Genomic DNA, 25,086 nt, shown 5'->3' with positions numbered 1-25,086 from the left:
CAGTGAGAAACTAGAAGTCTCACCCTCAAGCTGACCCTGCAGAGATCACAGCTAGAAAATTCAGGAAGACCCACTCCCTCCCTGCTGGGGCCAGAGCCCATTCTGCTTCCCACCACCCAGGCCCCCGTGGACACTTCTCTGCCTGGGATTGCACTGTCTCTAAGCAAGATCTCTGGGTTCTTCCAGCCCAAACTGCTTTCCAACCCTCACCAAAAGGGCAGACAACACCACCCTCATCCATCCTGCCCCTCCTCCGTAATGTACACGTTGACTGGCGGGCGGGGCACTTGCTGGGACTACATCCCTTCCCACTGGCATTGTTAGCCATCTAATCGCTGCTAAGACAGGCAGATGGGAAGAATGTGGGATTTGGCACCAGGAGATGTGGGTTCCAGTCATAACTCTGCTTTAACTGTGGGACCCTGGAAAAATACCCTCCTCCCTCCAAGATTTGGTTTTCTCACCAATAAAATGAAAGCTATGATCCCCTCTATCTCTTAGGCTTGTTTCAAGGTTCAAATTGAGATCATGTGACTAGAAGGGATTTTATCAGAGGAGAGAGAAGGTAATACAGGCAGGAGGTAAACAAATTCAAACTTTACAGAAGGTTATTTAATAAAAATAAAGTCTGCTCCTGAGAGCTCCCCAGATCACAGGTTCCCTAAGACAACCACTATGACCAGGAACATTCCGTGCAAAAGCATATAAGTACATGTCCTCCACGCACTGTTCTGTACCATACATATTTTGGAGATGGCCTTGTATCAGCACACAAGGAGCTGCATCCTTTTAACAGCTGCCTAGCATTCCATTCTATGAATGTACCCGAACAAATTTAGCTAGTTCCCACCCTACAGATGGACGCTTGGATTGTTGCCAGTCTTTTGCTATGGCAGACAGGGTTGGAGTGAATATTGTTAAACATACATTTTGTGTATGTGTATGAGAATATCTTGGGATGAAGTCCTTGAAGTGACGTTGCTGGGTCTAAAAGGTGCATGCAGGTTTGATAAAATGCTTATTTGGCTGTGTCGCGTCTTAGTTGAGGCATAGTTGTGGCTCACAGGCTTGAGAGTGTGGGCTCAGTAGTTGGAGAGCGCAGGCTTAGTTACCTGTGACACGTGGGATCTTAGTTCCCTGACCAGGCATAGAACCCAGGTCCCCTGCGTTGGAAGGCGGATTCTTAACCTCTGGACCAGAAGGGAAGTTCCAGTATCTTTTAGTTTTAATTTGCATTTATTACGAGTGAGCTTAGTAAGCCACAGTAGGTATTTCAGGAAGGAGGGGTGGTGGGTTCAGGACAGCTGGGGCACTGCCACCCTCCCTGTAGAGCTCCTGTCCACCTCACAGGTGCCCTCTGTCCCTTCCCAAGGCTCATCACCCTTCCCAACGGGGTCCTCCAGATCCTGGATGTACAGGAAGGCGATGCAGGCTCCTACCGCTGTGTGGCCACCAACTCAGCACAACAGCGCTTCAGCCAGGAGGCCCTACTCCGCGTGGCCCACAGAGGTAAGGGGGCTGGCCGGGTGGGGCAATCAGCCATCTTGGAGCTGGGAGGGACCTCAAGTCGTCCAAGACCTGCCTTCAAATAGGTGACAGATGAGGCCATGAAGCCCAAAGAAGGCAGTGCCACCCAAGTCAGAGATAGCACTCAGGGCAGGAACCCAAGACTTCTTTCTGGTCCAGGGTTCCCTTCCTGCTGAGACTGTTTCCATGGGTGGATGGAGTGTCCAGGGCTGGGGACAGGTGCAGGGAGATGAGGTGTCTATGGAGAGGGTAGGTGCCCGTCCCTGCCCTGGGGGAGCCGCCCCCTGCTGCTTGCTGTGGATCTGGCTCCTAATGGTCTGGGACTGTTCTTTCCATTTCTCTGAAAACCTCCCGTCCCAGAGTGACGCGGTAGAAAGGACACAGGCTTTGGGGTCAGAATGACCTGGTTTGAATCCTGGCTTCTCTACTAACCATCTGTGTGACCCTGGGCTCCTTATCAAATGTCCAGCCCAGGGAGGTGGTGAGAATCGCCGAGATAGGAATGGGAAGTGCCTGGTGCCTGGCAGGTGTTCAATAGATCTCACTTCAGGCCCCCTGCAAAGGCCTCTATCTTGCCTTCCTTTGCCAAGGCAGCTCCCCTCGACTCCAACCCCTCCGCTCATCTCTCCATCCCGCTCTCATCCCATCCACTTTCACTCCCACCCTACTTCCGGGGGCTTAGCTGATGAGCGGAGTTTGGTTTGCTGCCCATTCAGTGCCCGGGGTCTCTGCCTCCACCTGTTGGACAAACCAGGTATTTACCATGCTGACCCAGGGACCCAGGGTCATGCTGAGAACTTGGCAGGGAACGGGTGCTCCGGGCGCCACCAAGCTGGCAGAAACTCGAGCTCATCCCCTGCCTTCCCCACATGGGAGCTGAGGCACTCCAGGGAAGGGACTTGCCAGAACTAGAAACTCCAACTGTTGACTTCAAGTCCAGACTGCAAGTCTACTCTTGACTCTGCTGGTTCTCTGCCTTGAGGGGGGGTTCCATCCAGTAGGAAGAATGGGGGCGCTGTGTCGGAGGCCCGGTTTTTCCTCTCTGGCTCCCAGAGAAAGACCTCTGAGTTCCAGTCCCAGCTCTGTTGAAGTACGCAGCTGCTTTCCCATCTGTCCGATGGAACCCTGGCTGCCCCACCTGTCTCACCAAGTGACTGTGAGCATCAGGTAAAGGGCTGAATGTGAAGACGCCTGATGGTAAGGCTCCCTCTCTCCAGGGTCCCTGGCATCCGCTGGGGGGCAGGACGTGGTCATCGTGGCAGCCCCGGAGAACACCACCGTCGTGTCTGGCCAGAGTGTGGTGATGGAGTGTGTGGCCTCGGCTGACCCCACCCCTTTTGTGTCCTGGGTTCGACAGGGTAAGTGGAGGGAGAGGACTTGAGGGCATGGGAGAGGAGGGGGTGGCGTTGCACACACCCCCAAGTCAGGGATCTATAAGCGTGACCACAGTATGGTCACCAACCTTTGGTGTGGCAGGAACTAACTTCTGTCCCAGGGTGGAGTGTGGGTAGAGGAGCCTGGACCAAATGAATCAATCTGTCTAGCAAGTTTCTTTTATGAAGCCCACTCAGTCTGCCACTCACAAATCACTCTTGAGACCTTTCTTGGGGGTGGCCGCTGGGCTTTGTTCTCCACTTTCTATGTTTCCAGTCCTTAAAACAGTGAGTGTGGGGCCAGTGAGTCAGGTAGCACTTGGACGCTCTGCTGGTCTAACTACATAGCCCCTCCTGGTCCACCCAGTCTGCTTCTGCCTTTGTGTGCCCGGCTTCATGCTGGGCACAGTGAGTGAAAGACCCAGGTGAAAGAGATGGGGCCCTGCCCTCTGATCTCACAGTCTGTGTAAGGGAGACATATCCGTGAGGAGACTTGGTGGTATCAGGCAGCAAGTGATGAGTGCCAAGCGGGCTGCATTACAGAAGATGCTGTAGGGTAATGAGAGCGCCGGGCCAACGTGACCTTGTAGCCTACTAAGCGTGAAACCCAGTTTCCTGCCAGAGCCTCCTAGAGCTGTTCGAAGAGGTTAAGGGCCAGGGCTGTTATTCCTGGTGGGCAGATGAGGAAACTAAAGCTCAGAAAGGCAGGTGGAAAGCCAGGACCCAAACTTTAGAGCCTGTTCCTTTTCTGGTACACCACCCCCTACAGCTCTGTATGGAAGAAAAGCAAGGATTACTTGTTTCCATTTGTCAATAAGAAGTGTCTTGTCCCAAGTCGATGGCAGAAGTAAGTCTTAAATCCAGCTCTCTTTACACCTCTTCCCTGGTTCAGTCCATGACCCCACACTCCCTTTTGTAAGTTTGTATCTCACATTCAAGACTAGATAATGATGAATACATAGAATTTAAAGAAAAATAATAACCCAAGATGACTGCGTACCCCCACCGAGCTGATGAGAAAGAACAGTGCTGGTTATCTGTGCCTCCCTGACCTACCTGACCTCACTGGACTCGTGACACCTGCCTAGTTAGGGGAACCTTAGGCCAGCAGGACCCTCATAGTATTATTGGGGTAAGCCTGTGATGTCGCCTACTTCCATCATCAGTGCTTCTCAAATCCTGACCAGGCATCAGGATGACCCAGGGAGCTTCTTCAAATTGCAGACTCCTTCCCTTCACGCCTGAAAGATCATGACCCCGGATTCTTAATGTTTAACAAGTTCCTAAGGTCCTTCTACCGAAAGTGTGGTCTTTACCTACCTCCTGGGCGAAGTTAGAAATGCAGAATCTAGGGTGCCTGACGCCTCTGCATCTTAACCAGGTCTCTTGCGATTCTGTGATTTGTTTGCACAGTGGGGATTTGAGAATTGCTGTCCTAGAGGGTCCAGACACTGTGGTTCTGGGGTCTCACTTGAAACTCTGCTAATAGCAAACTTAGAAGACAGAGACTGGCTTCACTCCTGTCCCTGGGTGCTGTTCCTTTTCCAGGAATTTACTCCACTAAGTCTGGAGAAGGAAATAGCAACCCACTCCAGTATTGGTGCCTGGAGAATCCCATGGACAGAGGAGCCTGTTGGGTTACAGTCCATGGGATCGCAAAGAGTCGGACACGGCTAAGCGAGTAACACAACACAACAACAACTCCACTAAGTCAGGGGAAGGGCATGGCTTTTTTGTTTTGTGTTGTTTTCTTCTGATGGCAAAAGTTGTACATATTCATTGTAGAAAACTAAGGAAAACCAGAAACAGTAAACATCCCACCACTCAGAGACTAAATTGCTAACATATGAATGTGTTTTCTTCCAGAGTTTTTTCTATGCACATGTATATTTCCCCCCCTCAAATAAAAGCATGCTGTATTTACAGTTCCAAGTCTTGTTTTTATTCAACCGTATATCATAAGCATCTCCCCATCTTTATTTTTTATTTATTTTTGGCCACACCATGCTGATTGTGGGATCTTAGTTCCCTGACCAGGGATTGAACCCGTATCTCCTGCAGTGGAAGTTCAGAGTCCTAACTACTGGACTGCCAGGGGAATTCCCTCTCCATCTTTAAAGCTTTTTCAAAAAATAATTTTAATAACTGATAGTCCATCATTTGAGTATAGCCATGATTTAATTTTTGAAGTCCTTCCCAGTTGTCCACTGTTACAGTTAACGCTGAGGTGATCAGCATTGTTAACAGCTCCCCACCACAGGGTGCCCACAAGTGGAATCCTGGCTTCAAGGTCAAGCTGGAGCCCCTGTATAGCCCTATCCGCATTTACCCTTGCTCAGGCATTGCAACATACTGTCTTTAAAAACTTTCCCACTTTAATAGGTGAAAATGAACATCTGTGTTTTGACATGCATTTCTTTGGTTTTGTGAAGTAGAATAGTTTTTTTGTTTCCTGGCGGTTTGCATTTCAGCTCCTGACTGTAAGGCAAGGGCTTTCAAAATGATTGTCACTTCACATCAAAATAAGTCTCCCGTATTTAGGTCTCTGGTTATGGTGCAGACCTTTCCAGCCATTTCTTCATCGTAGCCCTGGGCTGAGGTCATATGGCAGGAGTGTGTCCTTGAGAGAAATGAATTTAACAGTAATGGTAATGGTTGTAACTGAGTCGTGTTCAGAGCACCTATTAATGTGCCTGCATTGTGTGGGCCAGCCTCACAGACCTTATTGGTTCCACCCTCAGAACAGCCCTTCCTGCGAGGGACTATCTCCCCATTTTACAGAGAGAGACCCTAGGGCTCAGAGGGGATCATTGGTCTAGCAAGTGGAGGAACTGAGATCCCAACCAGAGACTGTTAGGTTCTCTTAACCCTGGTGGAGATGGCGCGCCCACTCGAGGTCGGAGGTCCGGAGAGTGGATGGAGGGGCAGCGGTCAGCTACCCGCTCCAGCACTCTCCCTCCTCCCGCAGACGGGAAGCCCATCTCCACCGATGTCATCGTCCTGGGCCGCACCAACCTACTCATCACCAGCGCGCAGCCCCGCCACTCTGGCGTCTACGTCTGCAGAGCTAACAAGCCCCGCAGGCGGGACTTCGCCACCGCAGCCGCCGAGCTCCGCGTGCTGGGTGAGGAGGGGCGGAGGGTGAGATGGGTCAAAGGACCGGGGAGCAGGTGTAGGGGGAGACTGCTTGGGGCGGATTAGCGGGGGCTGAGCGCAGGAGGAATAGGAAGTGGGAAAACGGACAGGTGGGCGCGCCACGGTGGAGAATGAAAAGGGAAGATAAGGTTGAGGGGGGCGGGGCCCCAGCACCTGGGGAGGAGTCCTTCGTGAGGGGGTGGGGTGCCTTGGAGGGGACAGACTAGGTAATTAGAGGAAACAAGTGTGGGAGGAGATTGGAGGATGGAGTTGAGGAAGAGGAGAGGGGTGATAAAGGGCATTGCTTGGGTTATTGGAGAGGTGGTCTGGGTGGGACCCGGGTAATGTGGGGAAGGATGAGAGTGAGGTTACTGGGGGGTACATCTGATAGGTGTGGGGTCCTGGGAGGTAGGGGAGACGGAATAAGTGCGGGAGAAGGGTTAGATCCTGGAGAAGCCAGGGTATTTGGGGAGGCCGAGGAAGCCTGGAGAGAATGGTTAGTGTAGGGCCGGGATAGAAGGAGGAAGAGAACTAGAGCTGCGCTGCTGAGGGTATTTTGGGGGGACGGGTGAATCGGGGAGAGGTGAGAATGAGTGAGGGGCTGCGGGAGTCCCTTGGGTATTTGGAGGCCGGGGCAGGCCTCTAGCGGCGGGAGGCACAGTCAGCGTTCCCCTCCGGTCCCCCAGCCGCTCCAGTCATCTCGCAGGCGCCGGAGGCGCTGTCGCGGACGCGGGCCAGCACCGCGCGCTTCGTGTGCCGCGCGTCCGGCGAGCCGCGGCCGTGGCTGCGCTGGCTGCACGACGGGGCGCCGCTGAGGCCCAACGGGCGCGTCAAGGTGCAGGGCGGCGGCGGCAGCCTGGTCATCACCCAGATCCGCCTGCAGGACGCCGGCTACTACCAGTGCGTGGCCGAGAACGGCGCGGGAACGGCGTGCGCCGCTGCGCCGCTGGCGGTCGTGGTGCGCGAGGGGCTCCCCAGCGCCCCCACGCGGGTCACCGCCACGCCGCTGAGCAGCTCCGCCGTGCTGGTGGCCTGGGAGCGGCCCGAGCTCCACAGCGAGCAGATCATTGGCTTCTCCCTCCACTACCAGAAGGCACGGGGTGCGTCTGCCCGGCGCTAAGACACCCCAGCAAAGACCTACTGCAGGGGGTGCCTACGGGGGTGGGTGGGGGGAAGGGACGCGGCACAGGGTGGATGATTGAAGGGTTGCCTTTGGGGATAGGATGGGATGGGGTGAGAGACCTGTGTGTAGATATGGGTTAGCGCATTTCCCCTTCAGCCACAGTTTAAAAGGGCAGCGAGAGGATGCCGCTCCCAGGGAAAATGCCTTGGCATTCCTGGAGCCAGCTTGTTAATTGCAGCAGGAGTCACTTCAGTTACACGCTAGAAAAGACTTCTAACCAGTGGGAGGAACTAATACAGTGGGACTAGATGTCAGAGGAGTTTATAGTCTCAGATTATCTGGAATGATTTAGCTAGAAAGAGGCTATTCCAGGGACTGGACAACATGAAGGATTCCCTAGACAGCTTTGAGCAGGGAAGCCTCTGGCGGTGGCCCTGTGACAGACACTTTGTCCCTAACCCACTCAGGCGTGGACAATGTGGAATACCAGTTTGCGGTGAACAATGACACCACTGAGCTACAGGTTCGCGACCTGGAACCCAACACAGACTACGAGTTCTACGTGGTGGCCTACTCGCAGCTGGGGGCCAGCCGCACCTCCTCCCCGGCTCTGGTCCACACGCTGGATGATGGTAGGGCCTCTGCACCTGCCGTGGGCACCTTGGGCCCCAGGGAATTCCCTGGAGATGGTAGCTTAGTTTCTCTTAACTCCTGTACGCCAAGGTGCTTTTACTTGCCTTGTGCCATCTTTTGTGCCCTGTAAAGGAGTGGGCAAGGGTTCATCTCCCTAATTTGCAGTTGGAGAAACTGAGGCCCAGAAAGTGAGTGACTTGCCCAAGGTCAATAGTGTAGCTGGGACTTGAGCCCAGGTTTCATGACTGCCTGTAATCAGGTGGCTCCTTCTCCGCTGCACCCAGGTACCATCCAGTCAGACAGGAGCCAGTGACAGTCCGCTGGATGTAGAAGATTGTGCTGGGGGAATGTCCTGGGAAGGCTGTCCCATCCTCTCCAGCTTGGGGCTCCCCTGAGAGGCTCCCTTTCCTCCCTCAGATCCTGGTCCTGGGCCTACTTCTGACTTGCTGTGTGACCTGGGCAAGTCTCTGACCGCTCCTGGGCCTCACCTTCCACGTCGGTGGAGCCGAGCTCACGTTGATGTTCTTCTGTCTCAGTCCCCAGTGCAGCGCCCCAGCTCTCCCTGTCCAGCCCCAACCCCTCGGACATCAGGGTGGCGTGGCTGCCCCTGCCTCCCAGCCTGAGCAATGGGCAGGTGGTGAAGTACAAGATAGAGTACGGTTTGGGAAAGGAAGGTGAGTGGGGGCAGGAATCAGTGAGGTGAGGGTTCCATCAGAGCGGCTGGTGGAGTAGGGCAAGGTGAACCTAGAAAAGGGGAAGGTGGGCTGGGGGTTGGGAGGGCAGGAGTGGAAGGGAAGGCTCAACTAGAGGGCTCGCTTGAGACAGGGGTAGGGCTGGGGGCTAGCCCCACCTTCTGTACAGCTGCGGCGCGTAGTCCGACAGTCCCTACTTCAGGCTCCTTGTCTGTGAAGTGAGGCAGGTGACCTAGGTAATCCTGGGGTCCCTTCCAGCTCAGAAGGGGTAGGGAGGTGCAGGGTTTGCTTGTGGGATTGAGGGAAATGAGGCATGGATGGGATGTTAGGACAGATGTCAAGAATCTCGGGGAGGAGGAATGAAATTGATGAAGACATAGGAGAAGGCGACTGGCTGGGGGCCAGGGGGCCAGGGCGAGAAGGCAGGGAAGGGTGAGGAAGGGGGCGTGGGCGGTCGACAGGGCTCTGGAAGAGGCGGTGCTTGGTGGCTTCACAGTCAGCCCCTCGGGCCCATGCCCTGGTGTGTGTGGGCCGGCTCCTGGGGCAGTGGGGAGCGTGTGCCCTGATTCTCCCCACTGTGAGCCCAGGCTCATGGCTGGCATCAGCCAGGGTCAGAGGCCTGGGCATTCACTGAAGCGTGGAGTCCATCCAGGCACTGAGGGGTCACGGCCTGAGGTGGAAGAGTCAGTGTAGGGGGGGTTTAGGAGTTCTTAAGGGGGCCACCAAGAGCCAGTGTCTTCTGTCCCAGCAGATCAGATTTTCTTCACCGAGGTGCCGGGGAATGAGACACAGTTTACGCTGAACTCACTTCAGCCCAGCAAGGTGTATCGAGTGCGGATTTCAGCTGGCACAGGGGCTGGCTACGGGGCCCCCTCCCAGTGGATGCAGCACAGGACGCCCAGTGTGCACAACCAGAGCCATGGTACGGGGCCAGAGGGGACAGGTGGGGTGATGTGAGTGACTGTGTGGGTGTTTGGGAGCCCTTGGAACCCAGACCGAACCACTCCCTCCATGAGAGATCTACCACGGCTGCCCCTGCTCAATGGGTGAAGAGACGAAGGGCTGGTGTTTGCAGACACCCCTGGGCTCATGTATCCCTTCCATCTGCTGTGTGACCTTGGACAGACCATTCACAACTCTAAGACTTCACTTACTACTGCCAGGTGTATCATGAAGATTAATTAATGTAAACAAAGGTTTGATAAAATCCCATGGGTGGAGGAGCCTGGTGGGCTGCAGTCCATGGGGGTGCTAAGAGTCGGACATGACTGAGCGACTTCACTTTCACTTTTCACTTTCATGCATTGGAGAAGGAAATGGCAATCCACTCCAATGTTCTTGCCTGGAGAATCCCAGGGACGGGAGCCTCGTAGGCTGCCATCTATGGGGTCACACAGAGTCAGACACGACTGAAGCGACTTAGCAGCAGCAGCAGCAAGTAGTAGCAAACAGGGGCCTTCCCTAGCAGTCCAGTGGTTAAGAAGCCATGCTTCCACAGCAGGAAGCACAGGTTTGATCCCTGGCTGGGGAACTAAGATTCCCATGTGCCGCACAGCACAGCTGGGAAAAAATAAATAAATAATAGCTGCTTCTGTGATTATGACTGTTGTGGGTTTTGTTGAGAGGCCCAATAGTAGAGTGGTTCAGTTCAGTTCAGTTGCTCAGTCGTGTCCGACTCTTTGCAACCCCATGAATCGCAGCACACCAAGCCTCCCATGAGGACAAAGCCTGGCACACATACAATCTGTGTCATCTTGGGCAAGTTACTGGACTTCTCTGAGCCTCAGTTTCCTTATCTGTAAAACAGGGACACTAGTAGGTTTGTTATTTTGTAGGGTTGTGAGAATAAAGTTAAAATACATGCTATGAAGTGCTTAGGACAGCATCAGACACACAGTGAGCCAACCCACTCTCAGGCTCCAAGGAGGTCTCCCCACTCCGGTGGCTCCATCCCTCCTTCCTGGCTTCAGCAACCCCTCTGATCCCCTTGCCTGCTGGTGCCCATGCCTTCATGCCTTCAGAAGATTTACAGAGCCCTCCTCTAAGTCAGGTATTGTCAGCCCTGCCCCAGAAATGCTCTTGGCCAACCTCTTTGCAAACCCCCGGGAAACGTCCCTGCGTTCCCAGCACTCTGGGCTTATGGAATAGTGAGTTCTCCTCTAGACCCAGCCTGGGCCTGACCCTTAGGCTGGTGGCTGAGTGGTGAGATATATGGGGAGAACTCTGGCAAGGGCCTCACTCAACGCTGTCTTCCTGCTTTCTGCTTCCTCATGCTCCTTCCTGCCTCCCTTCCCCGGCCTCCCCTTCTTCCTTCTCTTTGATTCTCTTACTCCTCCTCCCTTCCTGCTCCTCTGCCCCCAGTCCCTTTTGCGCCCACAGAGCTGAAGGTACGGGCAAGGATGGAGTCCCTGGTCGTGTCCTGGCAGCCACCCCCGCACCCCGCCCAGATCTCTGGCTACAAACTGTACTGGCGAGAGGTGGGAGCGGAGGAGGAGGAGACGGATGGTGAGAGCCCTCCAGGGGGCCGTGGGGACCAGGCTTGGGATGTGGGGCCTGTCCGGCTCAAGAAGAAAGTGAAGCAGTATGAACTGACCCAGCTAGGTGAGGAGGGCCGCCCGGGGGGTGGGGGGGATTGACACAGGTCCAGCGGGGGGCTGGGCAAGCTGGGCTGGTGGTTGGAGATGGAATCTCTCAGGGGACACAAGAGTGACCCCCCTCCATGGCCTTCCCCAGTCCCTGGCCGGCTGTACGAGGTGAAGCTCGTGGCGTTCAACAAACACGAGGATGGCTATGCGGCAGTGTGGAAGGGCAAAACAGAGAAGGCCCCCACCCCAGGTGAGGAGGCTGGGGAAGCGGAGCGCGAGGGCTCGGTCAGCAGGGCTGCGCCTTGCCTCCTTTCCCTCTCCTCCGGGCCGGCCCTCGTGGGCAGGCCATCTAGAAGTTTCAGCCACCTGCAAACCTATTCTACTGGCTCATTTAGATCACAGAGAGAAGCTCCCGCTTTTGCCTTATAGGCCCGTGTTTTCATTATCCTTGAGCAGTGCTAATTTGGAAGGTTTGGACATAGAGAAACCCAGTGGTTCATCAGTGACTTCTGGCCCAAGTTTGACCTTTAAACAATTTTTAAGATGACCCACCTTCATCACACTATCTCTGAGATTATTCCTCTGCTCTAGGCAGGGAGGGTATCCCTATGTGGCCCACCAGGAAACTGAGGCTCAGAGTTGGTTCAGGTTACTGTAACAAAACACCATAGACTGAGTAGCTTACACAGCCAACATTTACTTCTCACTGTTTTGGAGGCTGGGAAATCCAAGATCAAGGCTTTAGCTGAGTCAGTGTCTGGTGAAGACCCGATTCCCGATTCATAGACCATAGGCCATCTTCTCGCTGTGTCCTCACAGGGCAGAAAGAGGTCTAGAGAGTTCCCTAGGGTCTCTTTTATAAGGGCACTGTTATGGACAAAAAATCTGTGTCCCCCAGAATCCATATGTTGAAATCCTACCCTCCAGTGTGATGTATTAGGAGGTAATTAGGATTAGATTAGTTCATACTGCTTCACTTTCTTCTTGAGCCGGACGGGCCCCACATCCCAAGCCTGGGGGGGGTTGTACCCTTTTAAGAGTCACACAAGAGCTTGCTTCCCTTTTCTGCCCTGAAGATACAATGAAAAGTTGATAGTCTATAACCCAGTAGAGGGCCTTCACCAAAGCTTGATCTCAGACTCTGAAATTGTGAAAAATAAATTTCTGTTGTTTACCACCCAGTCTGTGGTTGATACAGTGGCCCAAACAGGCAGGACTCCACCATATGTTCAAGTTTCAACATAGGAACTTTGCGGGGGGACACAGACATTCATTCCATGACACTTCTATATACTTTACAAATATTAACTAATTTAATCCTCATAACAACCCTATGAAATGTAGGTACTATTATTAGCCTCACTGACGGAATAGAGAATGGAAACACAGAGAGGTTAATTAACTTCTCCATAGTCACACAGCCAGTACATGGCAGAGTTGGAATTTGAACCAGGACAGCCTGGCTCCAGAATCTATGCTCATAATTATCGTGACTTGCTGTCTCTCTCTCTTACATACTAGTGTTCCATAGTCTGCTCGCTGTATGCCCTTGGCCAAAATCACTTAAATCCTTGGCAGCCTCAGTTTCCTTATCTGTGAAGTGGAAATAAAGCATTATTCCCAACTCACAGGATCACAAGTGAAGGGTAAAAGAAAGTGCCTTGGGAACTGCAAACCACAGTACATATTACCAGATGAGTATCTTCCTCCCTTCCCACACTCTATAATTTTCACCCTCCAGACCTGCCCATCCAGAGGGGGCCACCCTTGCCCCCTGCCCACGTCCATGCGGAATCAAACAGCTCTACCTCCATTTGGCTTCGGTGGAAAAAGCCAGACTTCACCACAGTCAAGATTGTCAACTACACTGTGCGCTTCAGCCCATGGGGGCTCAGGAATGCCTCCCTGGTCACCTATTACACCAGGTGGGAAGAGGGACTGTGAAGGGGCGGAGTGGAAGGGAAGGAGGCAGCAGGTAGCGATGAAGAGAGGGGCCTGAAGGTTCAGGGACATTTCATGACTCATGTGTTAAACTGGGGGCACGTTGAGAGTCTGATGACCTGATGGTGACAGATGGGAAAGGAGAGCCCATCCAGTCCTGTCCCCTCACCGGAGGGCTCAACCCTGGGAGACGTCATGCAGGACAGACCTATTTCTTCAGTCTCAGGTGATGGGGAAGAGACAGCCCAGCTGCTGTCCTGAGAGGCCCCCCGTTGGATGGGGAGGCAGAGACCTCTTGGTCTCTGTTGGTTTGGCATACAAAACAAAGCATAAAAAGCAATAGATACATATTAATACAATTACAGCTGAAGGAAAAGTTATGCATCTTTTCCTTTAAGTCAAGGAGAAGATGCATCAGAGAGGATTCTTTGGGTGGAGAATGATGTGGATTAACCCAGGAATATTTCTTGAAAGAGGGGGCCCGGCTTGGGGATTGGACTTGGAATCATATACATCCATCCATCCATCCACATCTCTCTGCAGGTCTCTGGATGATGTTAGTGGCCCCGGTGTCAGGGAGCAGGTTCCCTGCCCGAGGCAGGGGTTGCAGCTGGGTTGGGGAGGAGACTTGAAGGGGCCTGAGAGTCCTAGTTGCATTTCTTACCTCGGCAGCTCTGGAGAAGACATCCTCATTGGCGGCCTGAAGCCGTTCACCAAATACGAGTTTGCGGTACAGTCTCATGGTGTGGACATGGACGGGCCTTTTGGCTCCGTGGTAGAGCGCTCCACCCTGCCTGACCGTGAGTGGCCCCTCAGCCCCTTGACCACAAGTCCATCTTTCACCGAACTCCTTGCCCCAGCAGCCCTCTTCTGAAATGCCCCTCAGAGCCCCAAAAGTTCCGGTCACTTGCTTTGCATTTATGGTGGCAGTCCAGTGCTGGTCTTAACCATTTACTCACGGACATGATCACATGAGATTTAGAGGAGTGGTTTCTTTTAAGAGGCTGTGCCGAGACCTCACTGAGCTGTGAGGAGGGCCAGCTCTGGAGGCAGGCATCCTGGACTCTGCATTTGGGTCCCCAGCCTGCCCCTGACACACAGGGAGACCTAGGCAGACCCCTTCCCCAGCAGGGCTTCTGTGTCCTCATCTGTAAAAAGGGAAGTTGGGACCATGAGCTCTGCAAGTCTGTGACTCTGGAACCCTCTGGAAACGCATCTGGAGACAAGTGGCTCTTTGTCCTCACAGCAGCCTCTTAGGTTCTGCTGACACAGTTCCCCTTTCTACCAGCAGACCTTTGTTCCTGATCTGAGATAAGAAGACGTATGTAGGGTAGGGTGGGGAGGCCATCCACCCTCATGAATGCACTTTTTAAAAAAATGCTTACAAATTGTTTCTCACACACCCATGACCTCAGCTCAAGTGGTGTTGTTAGTGGCTCAGCCATGTCCAACTCTTTGTTCCTCACGGACCGAGGAGCCTGGCCATGGAATTCTCCAGGCAAGAATATTGCAATGAGTTGCCATTCCTTCTCCAAGGGATCTTCCCGATCCAGAGATCGGGCCTGGATCTCCTGCACTGCAGGCAGTTTCTTTACTGCCTGAGCCACCAGGGAAGCCCAAGAGCTCCACTTACCATGGTCTTGCACGTGGAATTGAGGGAGGCTCAGTGTTTTCTCGGGGGAGACCATGACATGGAATCCCCAGCTCAATTGACCTGATTACAGAGAGGGGAATATTTTCTCCTTTCACAGATGGAGAGAGTAGAGCCTGAGAAGTGGGGAGTCACCCAGGGCCATTGAGGGTTCTGACAGCCCATGGTGCTGTGGCTTTTTTAAGCCTCACAGCCCTGGGTCCCCATCTCACCCTCTGTTGGGCCTTGAAAACCTGAGCCCCCAAATTTCTGTTGTTTCCCAACTCACTAGTCACCTTTTGTCCCTCTTTTCTCCCCTCCCTTCCTCATTTACTCCTGCCCCACTCCCGCGCCCCCATCAGCTTCTCTGAAAACAAAACACAAAGCCTTTCAAGGTGGTACTTCACACATGAGGATTCCTGTGACTCTAAGGTCCTGGGCCCAGGCAGGCGTACACGGAGGCTATACAGGACGTCAAACAATTTTACTTGAAGATTTGCGGTGGTGAGGGGAGTTAGGAACTTTAAATAATAAATCATTTAAAACATTACTTAGATATTAAATGTTACCACAGAAGAGATGAGTTTAAATGAAATGTGAGCCTTCCAAAAACTTTTGAGCTCTGCCCCCAGGTCCCCTGAGGACCAGACACCATCTTCAGCCCTTGAAAGTATTTGAGTGTGGACATTTGAAGAGCTCTGCTCCAAAGAGTGGAAAAGAGTTTCTAAGAGGGGCAGAATGGTGGCAAAGACCCCTCCCTAACTGTTTTCCAGAAATTCCCCAGTGAGAGACCCGACCTCATTTTGCTTCGTGGTTTGTGGTTTGTTCCAGTAAAGGCGGAAGCAAGGAGGCTATGCCTTCATGCCCTGGCTCCCAGCTGTGCCCATGGCTGGGGCTCTCAGTGACCCTGCCTCTCCCATCTCCTCCCCTGACACCCAGGGCCCTCGACACCCCCATCTGACCTGCGCCTGAGCCCCCTGACACCTTCCACCGTCCGGCTGCACTGGTGCCCCCCGACGGAGCCCAACGGGGAGATTGTGGAGTATCTGATTCTCTACAGCAACAACCACACCCAGCCCGAGCACCAGTGGACCCTGCTCACCACAGAGGGTGAGTGCCTGCACCCCAGGACCTCTGGGGTTTCCCCCCACCCCTTTCCAGCCTCCCCAGTGGCTGGGTTAGTACTGAGATGGCCACGGAGGTTTGTTCTAGGAGGAGCAGGCAGAAGCTGCTACCTGGGTGGGAGCAGCAGGTCCTCCCAGGGCCACTTCCCAGCCCAGCCCTGCAGGCCACCCCTACCCAGGTCACCAACCCTGCTCTCCCTGGCTCCCCCGCCCCCCAGGAAACATCTTCAGTGCTGAGGTCCACGGCCTCGAGAGCGACACTAGGTACTTCTTCAAGATGGGTGCACGCACAGAGGTGGGGCCTGGGCCCTTCTCTGGCCTGCAGGATGTGATTACTCTCCAGGAGAAGCTCTCAGGTAAGAGGTGGAAAGGGAGGAAGGGGTGGGCTCCATCCTGGGGCAGCCCAAGCTCTCCAAAGGTCCCCAGAGCTGACTTCTAATCTTGAAGTCATGTCCTCCAAGGGCTTGCGTTCAGGCACATGTTGTTGGACAGCTGCCCTCTCTATTTGGTGTGAAAGTGTTAGTTGCTCAGTCACGTCTGACTTTTTGTGACGTCATGGACTGTAGGCTCCTCTGTCCATGGAATCCTCCAGGCAAGAGTACTGGAGTGGCTAGCCATTCCCTTCTCCAGGGGATCTTCTCGACCCAGGGATCGAACCCAGTACTTCTGCATTGCAGGCAGATTCTTTACCATCTGAGCCACCAGGAAAGCCAGGTGTGGAGAGGACACATTTGAAGGGGAAATGGGTGCGGTTCAGTGGTAATTCAGTCGAAAGGTCAGATTTGTGGGAAACTGGCTTGGTTTCTTTGGGAGCTTACTTTCACTGGAGAACTGGCTTGAAGAGGTGATGAGCTTTATACAGTGGAGGTCTTAGGCCATGAGACTGTCTACACCGTAATTTGCAGGGCTCAGTGTGAAAGGAAAATGTGGGACCCCTTATTAAAAAATGAAGAAGACAGACTTCCCTGGCAGTCTAGTGGTTAAGATTCGACACTCCCGCTGGAGGGGGCATGGGTTCAATCCCTGGTCAGGGAACTAAGATCCCAAATGCTGCACAGCAGCCACAGAAGAAAAAAATACCCTGTGTGCCACAACTAAGACCTAGCATAGCCAAGGAAATACATTAAAAAGAAAAATGAGCAAGAATTTCAGGGTGGTGACAGCAGAGCATTAAGCCAAGCGCAGAGCCCTTCTAAGCATGGGCCACGTGCCACTGCACGTGTTACACACCTGCGAAACCAGCCCTGTTAGGCAGGCAAGAGGCATGTTTCACTGAAAGGCCGGGTTGATGGGGAGGAGCTCCAGCTTCCGGATGTCCATTGGGGCTGACAGTTGGAGAGAGAGGTAGTGGTGGTCCCTGTGAGTCTGTGGGGCCCTCTGATCCTTGCATCAGAGATTTCACACGTCCAAAGGAAGAGACTCAGGCCAGTGGCCTCCAGAGGAAGCCCCAGGATGTCCTGGTCTATGAACCTCGGGTTTTCTCCTGTCCTTGATCTGTTCTATCCCTCCCTCTCCCCTGCCAGACTCTTTGGATGTGCACTCAGTCACGGGCATCATCGTGGGCGTCTGCCTGGGCCTCCTCTGCCTCCTGGCCTGCATGTGTGCTGGCCTGCGCCGCAGCCCCCACAGGTAGGTAGAAGGACCAGTCTGACCACAGAGAGGAGCAACTTCCTCTGCAGAGAAGAGAGAGCAGGGAAAGTGGCTGTGACTTGCTCTAGCCCCTCCTGGGGGCCCCATTAAAGTTGTCTGGGATGAATGGGTTGGGGTGAGGTCCTCGTGAGAATGGGAAGCGGAATGGGTTTAGGGAAGCCCCCAGCGTATCCCCTCAGTAAGGGCTGGCGTAGCATAGTTGCCTCTCTCCTGCTTCCTTGGTGGTGGTTGTTCAGTCACTCAGTCGTGTCTAACTCTTTTCGACCTCATGGACTTCCTTGGTAGCTGCTAGCGTCTTGCAAAGAGGGCCCCCAAATCTCCATATGCCTAGAGCCTAGGGAGGAAGGACCTCAGTACAGTGTCACAGCTGTTGTGAACAGTCACAGAATTTCTTATCCATTGCACAGACGGTGAAATTAAGTCTCAAAGATGGGTAGGAACCTGCCCAGGGACATAGGCTGGACTAATCCCAATCCCACCCCTGCCCCTCTCTTTGACCACACTGTCTGTTTCCCATCTTCCCTTCCAGAGAAGCCCTCCCTGGGCTGTCCTCCTCGGCCACTGCTGGGAACCCTGCACTGTACTCCAGAGCCCGCCTGGCACCCCCCAGCCCCCCAGCTGTCCATGAACTGGAGTCCCTTGTGCACCCTCGTCCCCAGGACTGGTCCCCACCGCCCACGGACATCGAGGACAGGGCTGAAGTGCACAGCCTTATGGGTGGTGGCGCTTCAGCCGGCCGGGGTCACTCCAAGAGAAAGGTGAGCCTGAAGCCGGGAAGGCCGAGCCCCACACTGCGGTTCATTCCCAAATAGGACACTAGGGGGCGTGAGAGCACGCTGTGTGACCCTGTGAGAGGCCCGCTCCCCCCTCCCCTCCCTGGACCAGCTGCAGAAGAAAAAGCTCTCCCTCCTCTTTGAAAGGTTTGGCAAGGCAGGGAAGCAGATGGGCCTCCGTCTCTGGCAGAATAGGTCAGCCTGGTTCTCAGGAAGGAGGGGAGAGCCCCCGAGGGGCTGTTGGCGGGTGACTCAAGGTGGCCAGAACACGCCTCATCCTGGGAGCTGGGGAGACCTCTAAGACCCAGTTCTCCCCAGCGTGGGGGAAGGAGGCTGGTCAGGTAGGCTGTGGCCAGGTAGGACCAGGATCCAGATGAGGTGCATCCACACAGGCCGGGTCCTGTCCATCCTGGCAGTGGCGGCTCATCCTGCATTCTCTGATCAGCCAGCGCGAACCCCTGAGTGCTTTCTCACCCTCTCCCTGCCTCTGTGTGGTGAAGGAGACCTTGCCTGGCTCAGAAACTCCTGGGCTGTTCTGCAGGAGCATCGTTCTATCCTCAAATTCACCCCCAGACTCTCAGCTCATTCTGTGCCTGTCCCCACTGCCTTGGGGAGGGAAGTAGAAAGGGGGCCAAGAGTCTGTGGAGGGGGCTCCAGCCGTTTCCTGCGTATATCCCCATCAAGCCTTCAGCTCCTGCTTCTTTCTCTGTGCAGATCTCCTGGGCTCAGCCCGGTGGGCCCAGCTGGGCAGGTTCCTGGGCAGGCTGTGAGCTGCCCCAGGCAGGCCCCATGCCCTCTCTGACCCGGGCCCTGCTGCCCCCTGCTGGAACTGGGCAGACACTGCTGCTGCAGGCTCTGGTGTACGAGGCCATAAAGGTCAGTGTCCTGGAAAGAAAGAGGGAGGGAAGGAGAGAAGCGTCCCATGCTTGGTAAGAGCAAGTAATGAATCTTCTGGAGACCCCTGGTGGTAACGTCCCTGGGGGTAAAAGTCGAGCCTGGAGACCCCTGGAGCCTCTAAAGGTGAGTGGGTGGAGGGCAGGCCAGTGTTTGGGAAGACAGTCCCTCCTCGAGCTAGGCATAAGTGGGCCACTGCAGAATTCCCATGAATCTGAGCGTGCACCAATCTGACTGCATTCAGCCCTTCTTCGTGTTCACAGAGCCCTGCCCATATCTGGTATTTCTGAAATTCTGTGACAAGGGCAAATCTTAGTGTTTCCCTGCCTTCCCATGGATCTGATCATCATCTGGAGGACAGTCACTGTTCTTCCCTTACCAACTCCCGCATGATATATAAAGGGCTCTAGGCTGGAGGTCAGCCTCTCTCCACCCCGAGAAGGACAGTCATTCTTCTGATGGTCACGCTCAGTGATGGTTTTTGTGTTCTCTGCTCTGACCAGGGCAACGGGAGGAAGAAGCCTCCCCCAGCCTGCAGGAACCAGGTGGAGGCTGAAGTCATCGTCCACTCGGACTTTAGTGCATCCATTGGGACCCCTGACCTCCACCTCCAAGACCTGGAACCTGAAGATTCCCTGCCTTCAGAGGCTCCTGACCTCACCTCGAGTGTTGTGGATCTTGGTCAAGGGGAAGACTGGCTGGACCAGGAGCCAGGCGGGTGTGAGCAAGCAGCCCCTGGGCCAGACAGACTTACTTGCCTGCCAGAGGCAGCCAGCGATGCTTGCCCCTACTCGGACCTCCAGTCCAATGAGGCTCTGGAGGAGGCCCCTGGGAACAACGGCCAGCCAAAGGCCCCCTGCCCTCCAGGAGCCAGCCCAAGCCTGCCCAAAGCCCCAGTCCCGTCCTCCTCTACTTAGCTCCCCTAGAGGGCACCGTTTGGGACAGGCTGGTTTGGATCACGCGACATGATGCATGTGGCTACACGTGTACGCGTCTCTGCCTGCAAGTCATCAAGCCACTTGGAGCCTCCTGGGGTGCTTTGGCTCGGGGAGAGGAAGGATTGGATTATTCGCTCCCCCTATACTCTGTGACACATGTGGTTTGTGAGACATGTGACGCACAGTTACATGTGATATGCACATGTGTGAAGCACATGTGTGTGTGCTGGTTGGTGAGCTGGGAAGCTCTGGGCCAGGCAGTGGTCACTGTGGCCTAATTGATCCTCCAGGTCAGGACACTGCCCCAGAGTGGTCTGTCCCCAGCCCTGCGGGCCCCTACTCTGTCACCCAGCCTTTTATTACACACTCTGAGAGTGTCTCCAATGCCTTGTCTGACAAAGACAGCCCCGGCCCACTTTCCGGTTGGGCTGGGCTGAGTGCAAGTAGGCTCTGAATGCCTGACACTTTAGTCGCGTCACCTCCCATCTGCCGTGTGTCCTGTGTCCAAACTGAGAGGGTGACTCCAGCTCCCCTCAGAGCGAGTCTGCACCTAATTTTGTAATTGGGGAAGTGCCTGGTTTTGAAAATCTGCTTTCTCTTGCTCTCCCTTTTCTCCTCCCCCTCGCTCCTCTAGGGTCTTGTTTCCCTGTGCCCCTGTTCTCCCAAGCTTAGGGCCCTTCCCTTCCGTCCCAGGACTCTCCTCTCTGTGGCTTCTGTCTGTCTCCGCTATCTCTCTCTCGCCTCTCCCACACTGTGTCACGTGGCTCTCCTGCCTGGGTTCAGTCTCAGCACCCTTCCCTCACAACGCGACTACCTCATGTCTGTCTGGGGCCGTGATGGGACTCCTGTGTCCGCCGTCCACTTCAGCCATCATCCTCCTGCCCCTGCTTCTCTGTGCCTCTGTAGACCCCATCCCCAGGCAGACTGCACACCCCCAGTGTGGGTTGGGAGAAGACCTTTCAGCTTCCCTTGCTTCTTTCTCCCTGGGATTGAGACTGGAGGGTTCTCCTTAGAGAGGATGAATGCAAGTCATCCTTGGGGGTTTTGAGACACAGAAGGGGGAACACGACCCAGAGGCTTGGGATACAATTATTCCCTCCCTTCCATGCAGTAAGTCTGGTTTGCTGGACAGAGGCATTTGAGGCACCTTGCTTCCCAGCTGGAGCTTGAAAGGGAGAAGGGGGTGGGAATTAGGGGCTGGGCAGCCCCTTCGCCTCCCACTCTCTGCACCTTGTCCAGGAACTGACAGGATGGGGCTGGGAGGAATCATCCTCTAGGGTGCTGGAAGTAGGGTCTTCACACAGGACAAGGGTGATGGGCTCATCTCATTTTGCTCTTTCTTTAAATTCAATCCTGAAGTCATTTTCTGTTGACGCCCCCCCACACAGGGACAAGCCTGACTTGTTTCATTTATTTGATTTTGCACCTCAGCCTCTCATAGGAGCATTTAGTACTTGGTCTCTTCTCCCTGAATTCATCTTTTTTCACTGAGCAGCAAGCACATCAAGGGTTAACTCTGGCTTCTGAGCCAAATTAGAAATAACCAGTCTATCTTTCCTTTTTTTTTAATGGTGAAATGTCTCTCAGTGGAGTTGCAGCTTCCTCAGACCCTTTCAGCATCTGTGTTTATTACACTCGGGTGTCACTCAGGTTTGACATCCGCACCTACATTTCCTCCTCCTCCCCCTTCAGGCAGCCTATGATAACACTAAAGATTATTAATGCTGGTTTTGTATCTCGTTAAGGACAGAACTGTCATTTGTACTATTTCTGTAGCATTCGGCATTGCTGTGGCTAACACTACTGTACATGTTTCATCACTGCTCTGAAGGTCAAAAGCCTCATTTTATTTGGCTGGTTTGATTTTTTTCTTTTTTTTTTCCTAAAGGGGAAAAAAAAAAAAAAAACCTGTCCTGAATTAAATAGCTGTTTTAACAGTAGGCTCTTAGCATTACACCACATAGTCATTTTTCATGTTCTTGTTTAACAGGCACTGAGGTTCTGGTTTAAATTAAATAGCTGCAAATGAGACAATTTATAACCCATTAGGTTGGGTGGAAAATTGTTTCTCAAAAGCAAATAAGTAATAAATCTGGTATCTGCCTATAACTCACAGTTGATAAGAACATGGCCATTACTCACTAGCATTATATATGATTTGGGCTCTGGGTAATTTGGAAGTGTTAGGTTTGTGTCTTTGTAGCAGTATTTTTATTAGAAAAGAGTCCATTGGCCTTTTACAGGGTATTAATCCTTTTGTCACCTACCATGGATGCCTTATGGTTTTTGAGTCTCATTTAAAAACCTTTTATTGATGCATGACAAGTATAATCGGTACCTGCTCATTTATTTGTCTGTAGTTTTGCTGTATTATTTAATTATTTTCCAGCATTTTTTTCTCCTTACAATTATGATATTCTTTAGTGTTAAGCCAATGCATTGATCATATATCTGTCCCTGTAATGAATTAATAAACTATTTTCCAAAAATGTTCTTGTTTTTGGAACCAAGTGACTAGAATTTCCTCAGCCTTTCTGCCCTAGAGAATGTATTTCTTACCAGGATAGGAAATGTTGAGTTTTGAGCAGAAGAGCAGGTAGTTATAAGAAAGAACTGGACTTTCTCTAAGGAAGAGGGAACCTTTGTACACTGTTGATGGGAATTTAAATTGGTGCAGTCACTGTGGCAAACAGTATGGAAGTTTCTCAAAAAACTAAAAATGGAACCACCATATGACCCAGCATTTCCACTCCTGGGTATGTAACAAAACAAAAACATTAATTTGAGAAGATATGTGCATGTCAATGTTCACAGCAGCATTATTTACAATTGCCAAGATATGGAAGCGTCCTAAATGTTCATCAGCAGATGAGTGGAGAAAGACAGTGTGGTTAAGCAATGGAATACTGCTGCTGCTGCTGCTAAGTCGCTCAGTCGTGTCCGACTCTTAGCGACCCCATGGACTGCAGCCCACCAGGCTCCCCCGTCCCTGGGATTCTCCAGGCAAGAACACTGGAGTGGGTGCCATCGCCTTCTCCGATGGAATACTACTCAGCCATAAAAGAGAATGAAGTTTTGCCACTTGCAACAACGTGGATGGACTTGGAGGGTATCAAAGTGAAATAAGTTAAAGACAAATACTCTATTACTTATATGTGGAATCTAAAAAATACAACAAACTAGTGAATATAACAAAAAAGAAACAGACTCAGAGAGAGAGAAAACAGACTAGTGGTTACCGTGGGGAGAGGGGAAGGAGCAAGATAGGGGTAGGTCCATACTATTATAAAATAAGCTCCACGGATATGTTGTGAAACACAGGGAACAGAGCCAGAATTTTATAACTATAAATGGAGTGTAACCTTTAAAATTATGAATCACTGTATTCTACACTTGTAACATATAATATTGTACATCAACTATATTTCAATAAAGTAAAAAAATAGGTTACTCAGACTCCTAGGATAGGAACCCCCCCCCACCTCAAAAAACGAACTGAACCATGTCCCTCCCCCAACAGGCACTTAGAAAAAACACCTGAACTTAGGAAAGATGCTTTCTTTGATGGCATTCTTTTAGGCTCTTCAAGGATCTCTTTTCATCTGGACACACTTTTTTTTTAACTTTGTTGGACCCAAGGGAGGAGTGAACCACCAAACTCCAGAGATTGGGTTCGACAAATCTTCTTTGTATAAATCTGGCTTCCAAAATTGCCTGTGACGCCCATTCACACATATGGGTGCAGTGCCTATGAACTCAGAGACCCATACATGCACTCTCACCTTCACAGTCATGCTGGTGTCCATTAACTCAAACCTAGGCACAATAGTCATACACCAGACTCCACGCTTACCCCACACACATCTCAGGATTACATTTGGCAACTGCTCTGCTAGGATCTTTATAGTGCCTGGACCATGGGTGTTTTTCTACCGCTGGGAACCAAGAACCAGAGGCCTTCCTGCCCAGGACCACCCCCAAAGTGGCTGGTGAGCCAGCCCTGAGTTAATTGACACATTGTAGGGGGAGATACTGCACATTTTGCATGCAGGAGAATAGCCATTATTTGCATATCATTCTCAGACCAAGTGTTGTGATAAAGAAGAATTAAACACTTGTCAAAATGAATTTAAAATGACAGCAACTCAGGACACCAATTTGACCTCTCCTGAGTGTAGGACAAGCCAAGAAGGGGTTGTTGAGAATTCAAACCCTGCAGGAGAGATTTCCAGGCCTTTCCGCCCAGGGAAGGCCCCCACCTCTCCCTTTCCTATGGCCAATAGAGGCTCATCCTTCCTGCCCTTCCTTGTAAGGAAATTGGCTTGGGACTTCGGTGTGTTCCCTGACCCTGAATTTCTCCATTGGCTCCTACTGCTTGCTCATATGTCTCAAGTCCTGTTCATCTTCCAATTGCTACTACAGAGTCCCTGGGCTGCACGAACCCAGGGACTAGTAAACTTACCTGATTTCTGGAGGCCCTTTACCTATCTGCGTCAGAGTTAGTTTTATATATGTTAACACTCCTGCTCTGCAATTCACAGTTGGTATCAAAAGAGAGATGTAATTACTCCTCTGCCTGACCAATTCAATGCCAATAGCTAAGTAAGGCAGAGACTACTCTCTTTAAACCTCTTGCTCCTCGAACTTGGAAGATGCTCAGTAATTTTGATGGACTAGCACATCATGCTGAACTCAACAGAAGATCATTTAATAGCGAGTGGCCAAGACTGATGATCTCTGCAGGCCAGTGTGGGGCTGTATCTCCTAAGAGGCATGCCTATCTACCATAACAATCCTTACCTGAGACTGATGTCTCCTTTTACGTTCTCTGACATGAAACACTGAGTCTTTGTGGCATAGAAGTGTTATTGGGAATTTTAACTTTCAGGGTGCTATTCCAGTTACAGGTCATTTGTCATGACCTGTATCCTTTCCGTTTCCTTGAGAGTGAGCAGGGGAGACGGGATATCTTTATCTTTCAGTTGAACTCTGAGAGTGCCCGCCTGGGTCTGCTGAACTACACCGCAGGGAGAAGTGGGGTCAGAATCCGGCCTACTTTAGCGTTCTC

General features: G+C 52.5%; 1 protein-coding gene across 1 annotated transcript in view; it reads left to right on the top strand.

Annotated features, from left to right (window-relative positions):
- The window catches only part of IGDCC4 (immunoglobulin superfamily DCC subclass member 4), a 39,359-nt gene extending 16,848 nt beyond the window's left edge, over window positions 1–22,511 (top strand). The window contains exons 4-20 of the mRNA XM_002690523.6: window positions 1,373–1,509; window positions 2,745–2,885; window positions 5,869–6,024; window positions 6,722–7,135; window positions 7,626–7,790; window positions 8,328–8,465; window positions 9,235–9,405; window positions 10,845–11,084; window positions 11,217–11,318; window positions 12,810–12,993; window positions 13,682–13,809; window positions 15,579–15,749; window positions 15,982–16,119; window positions 17,287–17,392; window positions 17,943–18,171; window positions 18,901–19,062; window positions 19,584–22,511. Of these exons, the coding sequence (XP_002690569.2) occupies window positions 1,373–1,509; window positions 2,745–2,885; window positions 5,869–6,024; window positions 6,722–7,135; window positions 7,626–7,790; window positions 8,328–8,465; window positions 9,235–9,405; window positions 10,845–11,084; window positions 11,217–11,318; window positions 12,810–12,993; window positions 13,682–13,809; window positions 15,579–15,749; window positions 15,982–16,119; window positions 17,287–17,392; window positions 17,943–18,171; window positions 18,901–19,062; window positions 19,584–19,997 (3,196 nt within the window). The 3' untranslated portion in view covers window positions 19,998–22,511. The remainder of the gene's footprint in view (window positions 1–1,372; window positions 1,510–2,744; window positions 2,886–5,868; window positions 6,025–6,721; window positions 7,136–7,625; window positions 7,791–8,327; window positions 8,466–9,234; window positions 9,406–10,844; window positions 11,085–11,216; window positions 11,319–12,809; window positions 12,994–13,681; window positions 13,810–15,578; window positions 15,750–15,981; window positions 16,120–17,286; window positions 17,393–17,942; window positions 18,172–18,900; window positions 19,063–19,583) is intronic.
- Window positions 22,512–25,086: the final 2,575 nt, after the last annotated feature.

Source organism: Bos taurus, chromosome 10 (genome assembly GCF_002263795.3).
Source record: "Bos taurus isolate L1 Dominette 01449 registration number 42190680 breed Hereford chromosome 10, ARS-UCD2.0, whole genome shotgun sequence".
NCBI lineage: Eukaryota > Metazoa > Chordata > Mammalia > Artiodactyla > Bovidae > Bos > Bos taurus.
Note: the sequence above shows the minus strand (reverse complement) of the source record. Positions and strands in the feature narration are given on the sequence as shown.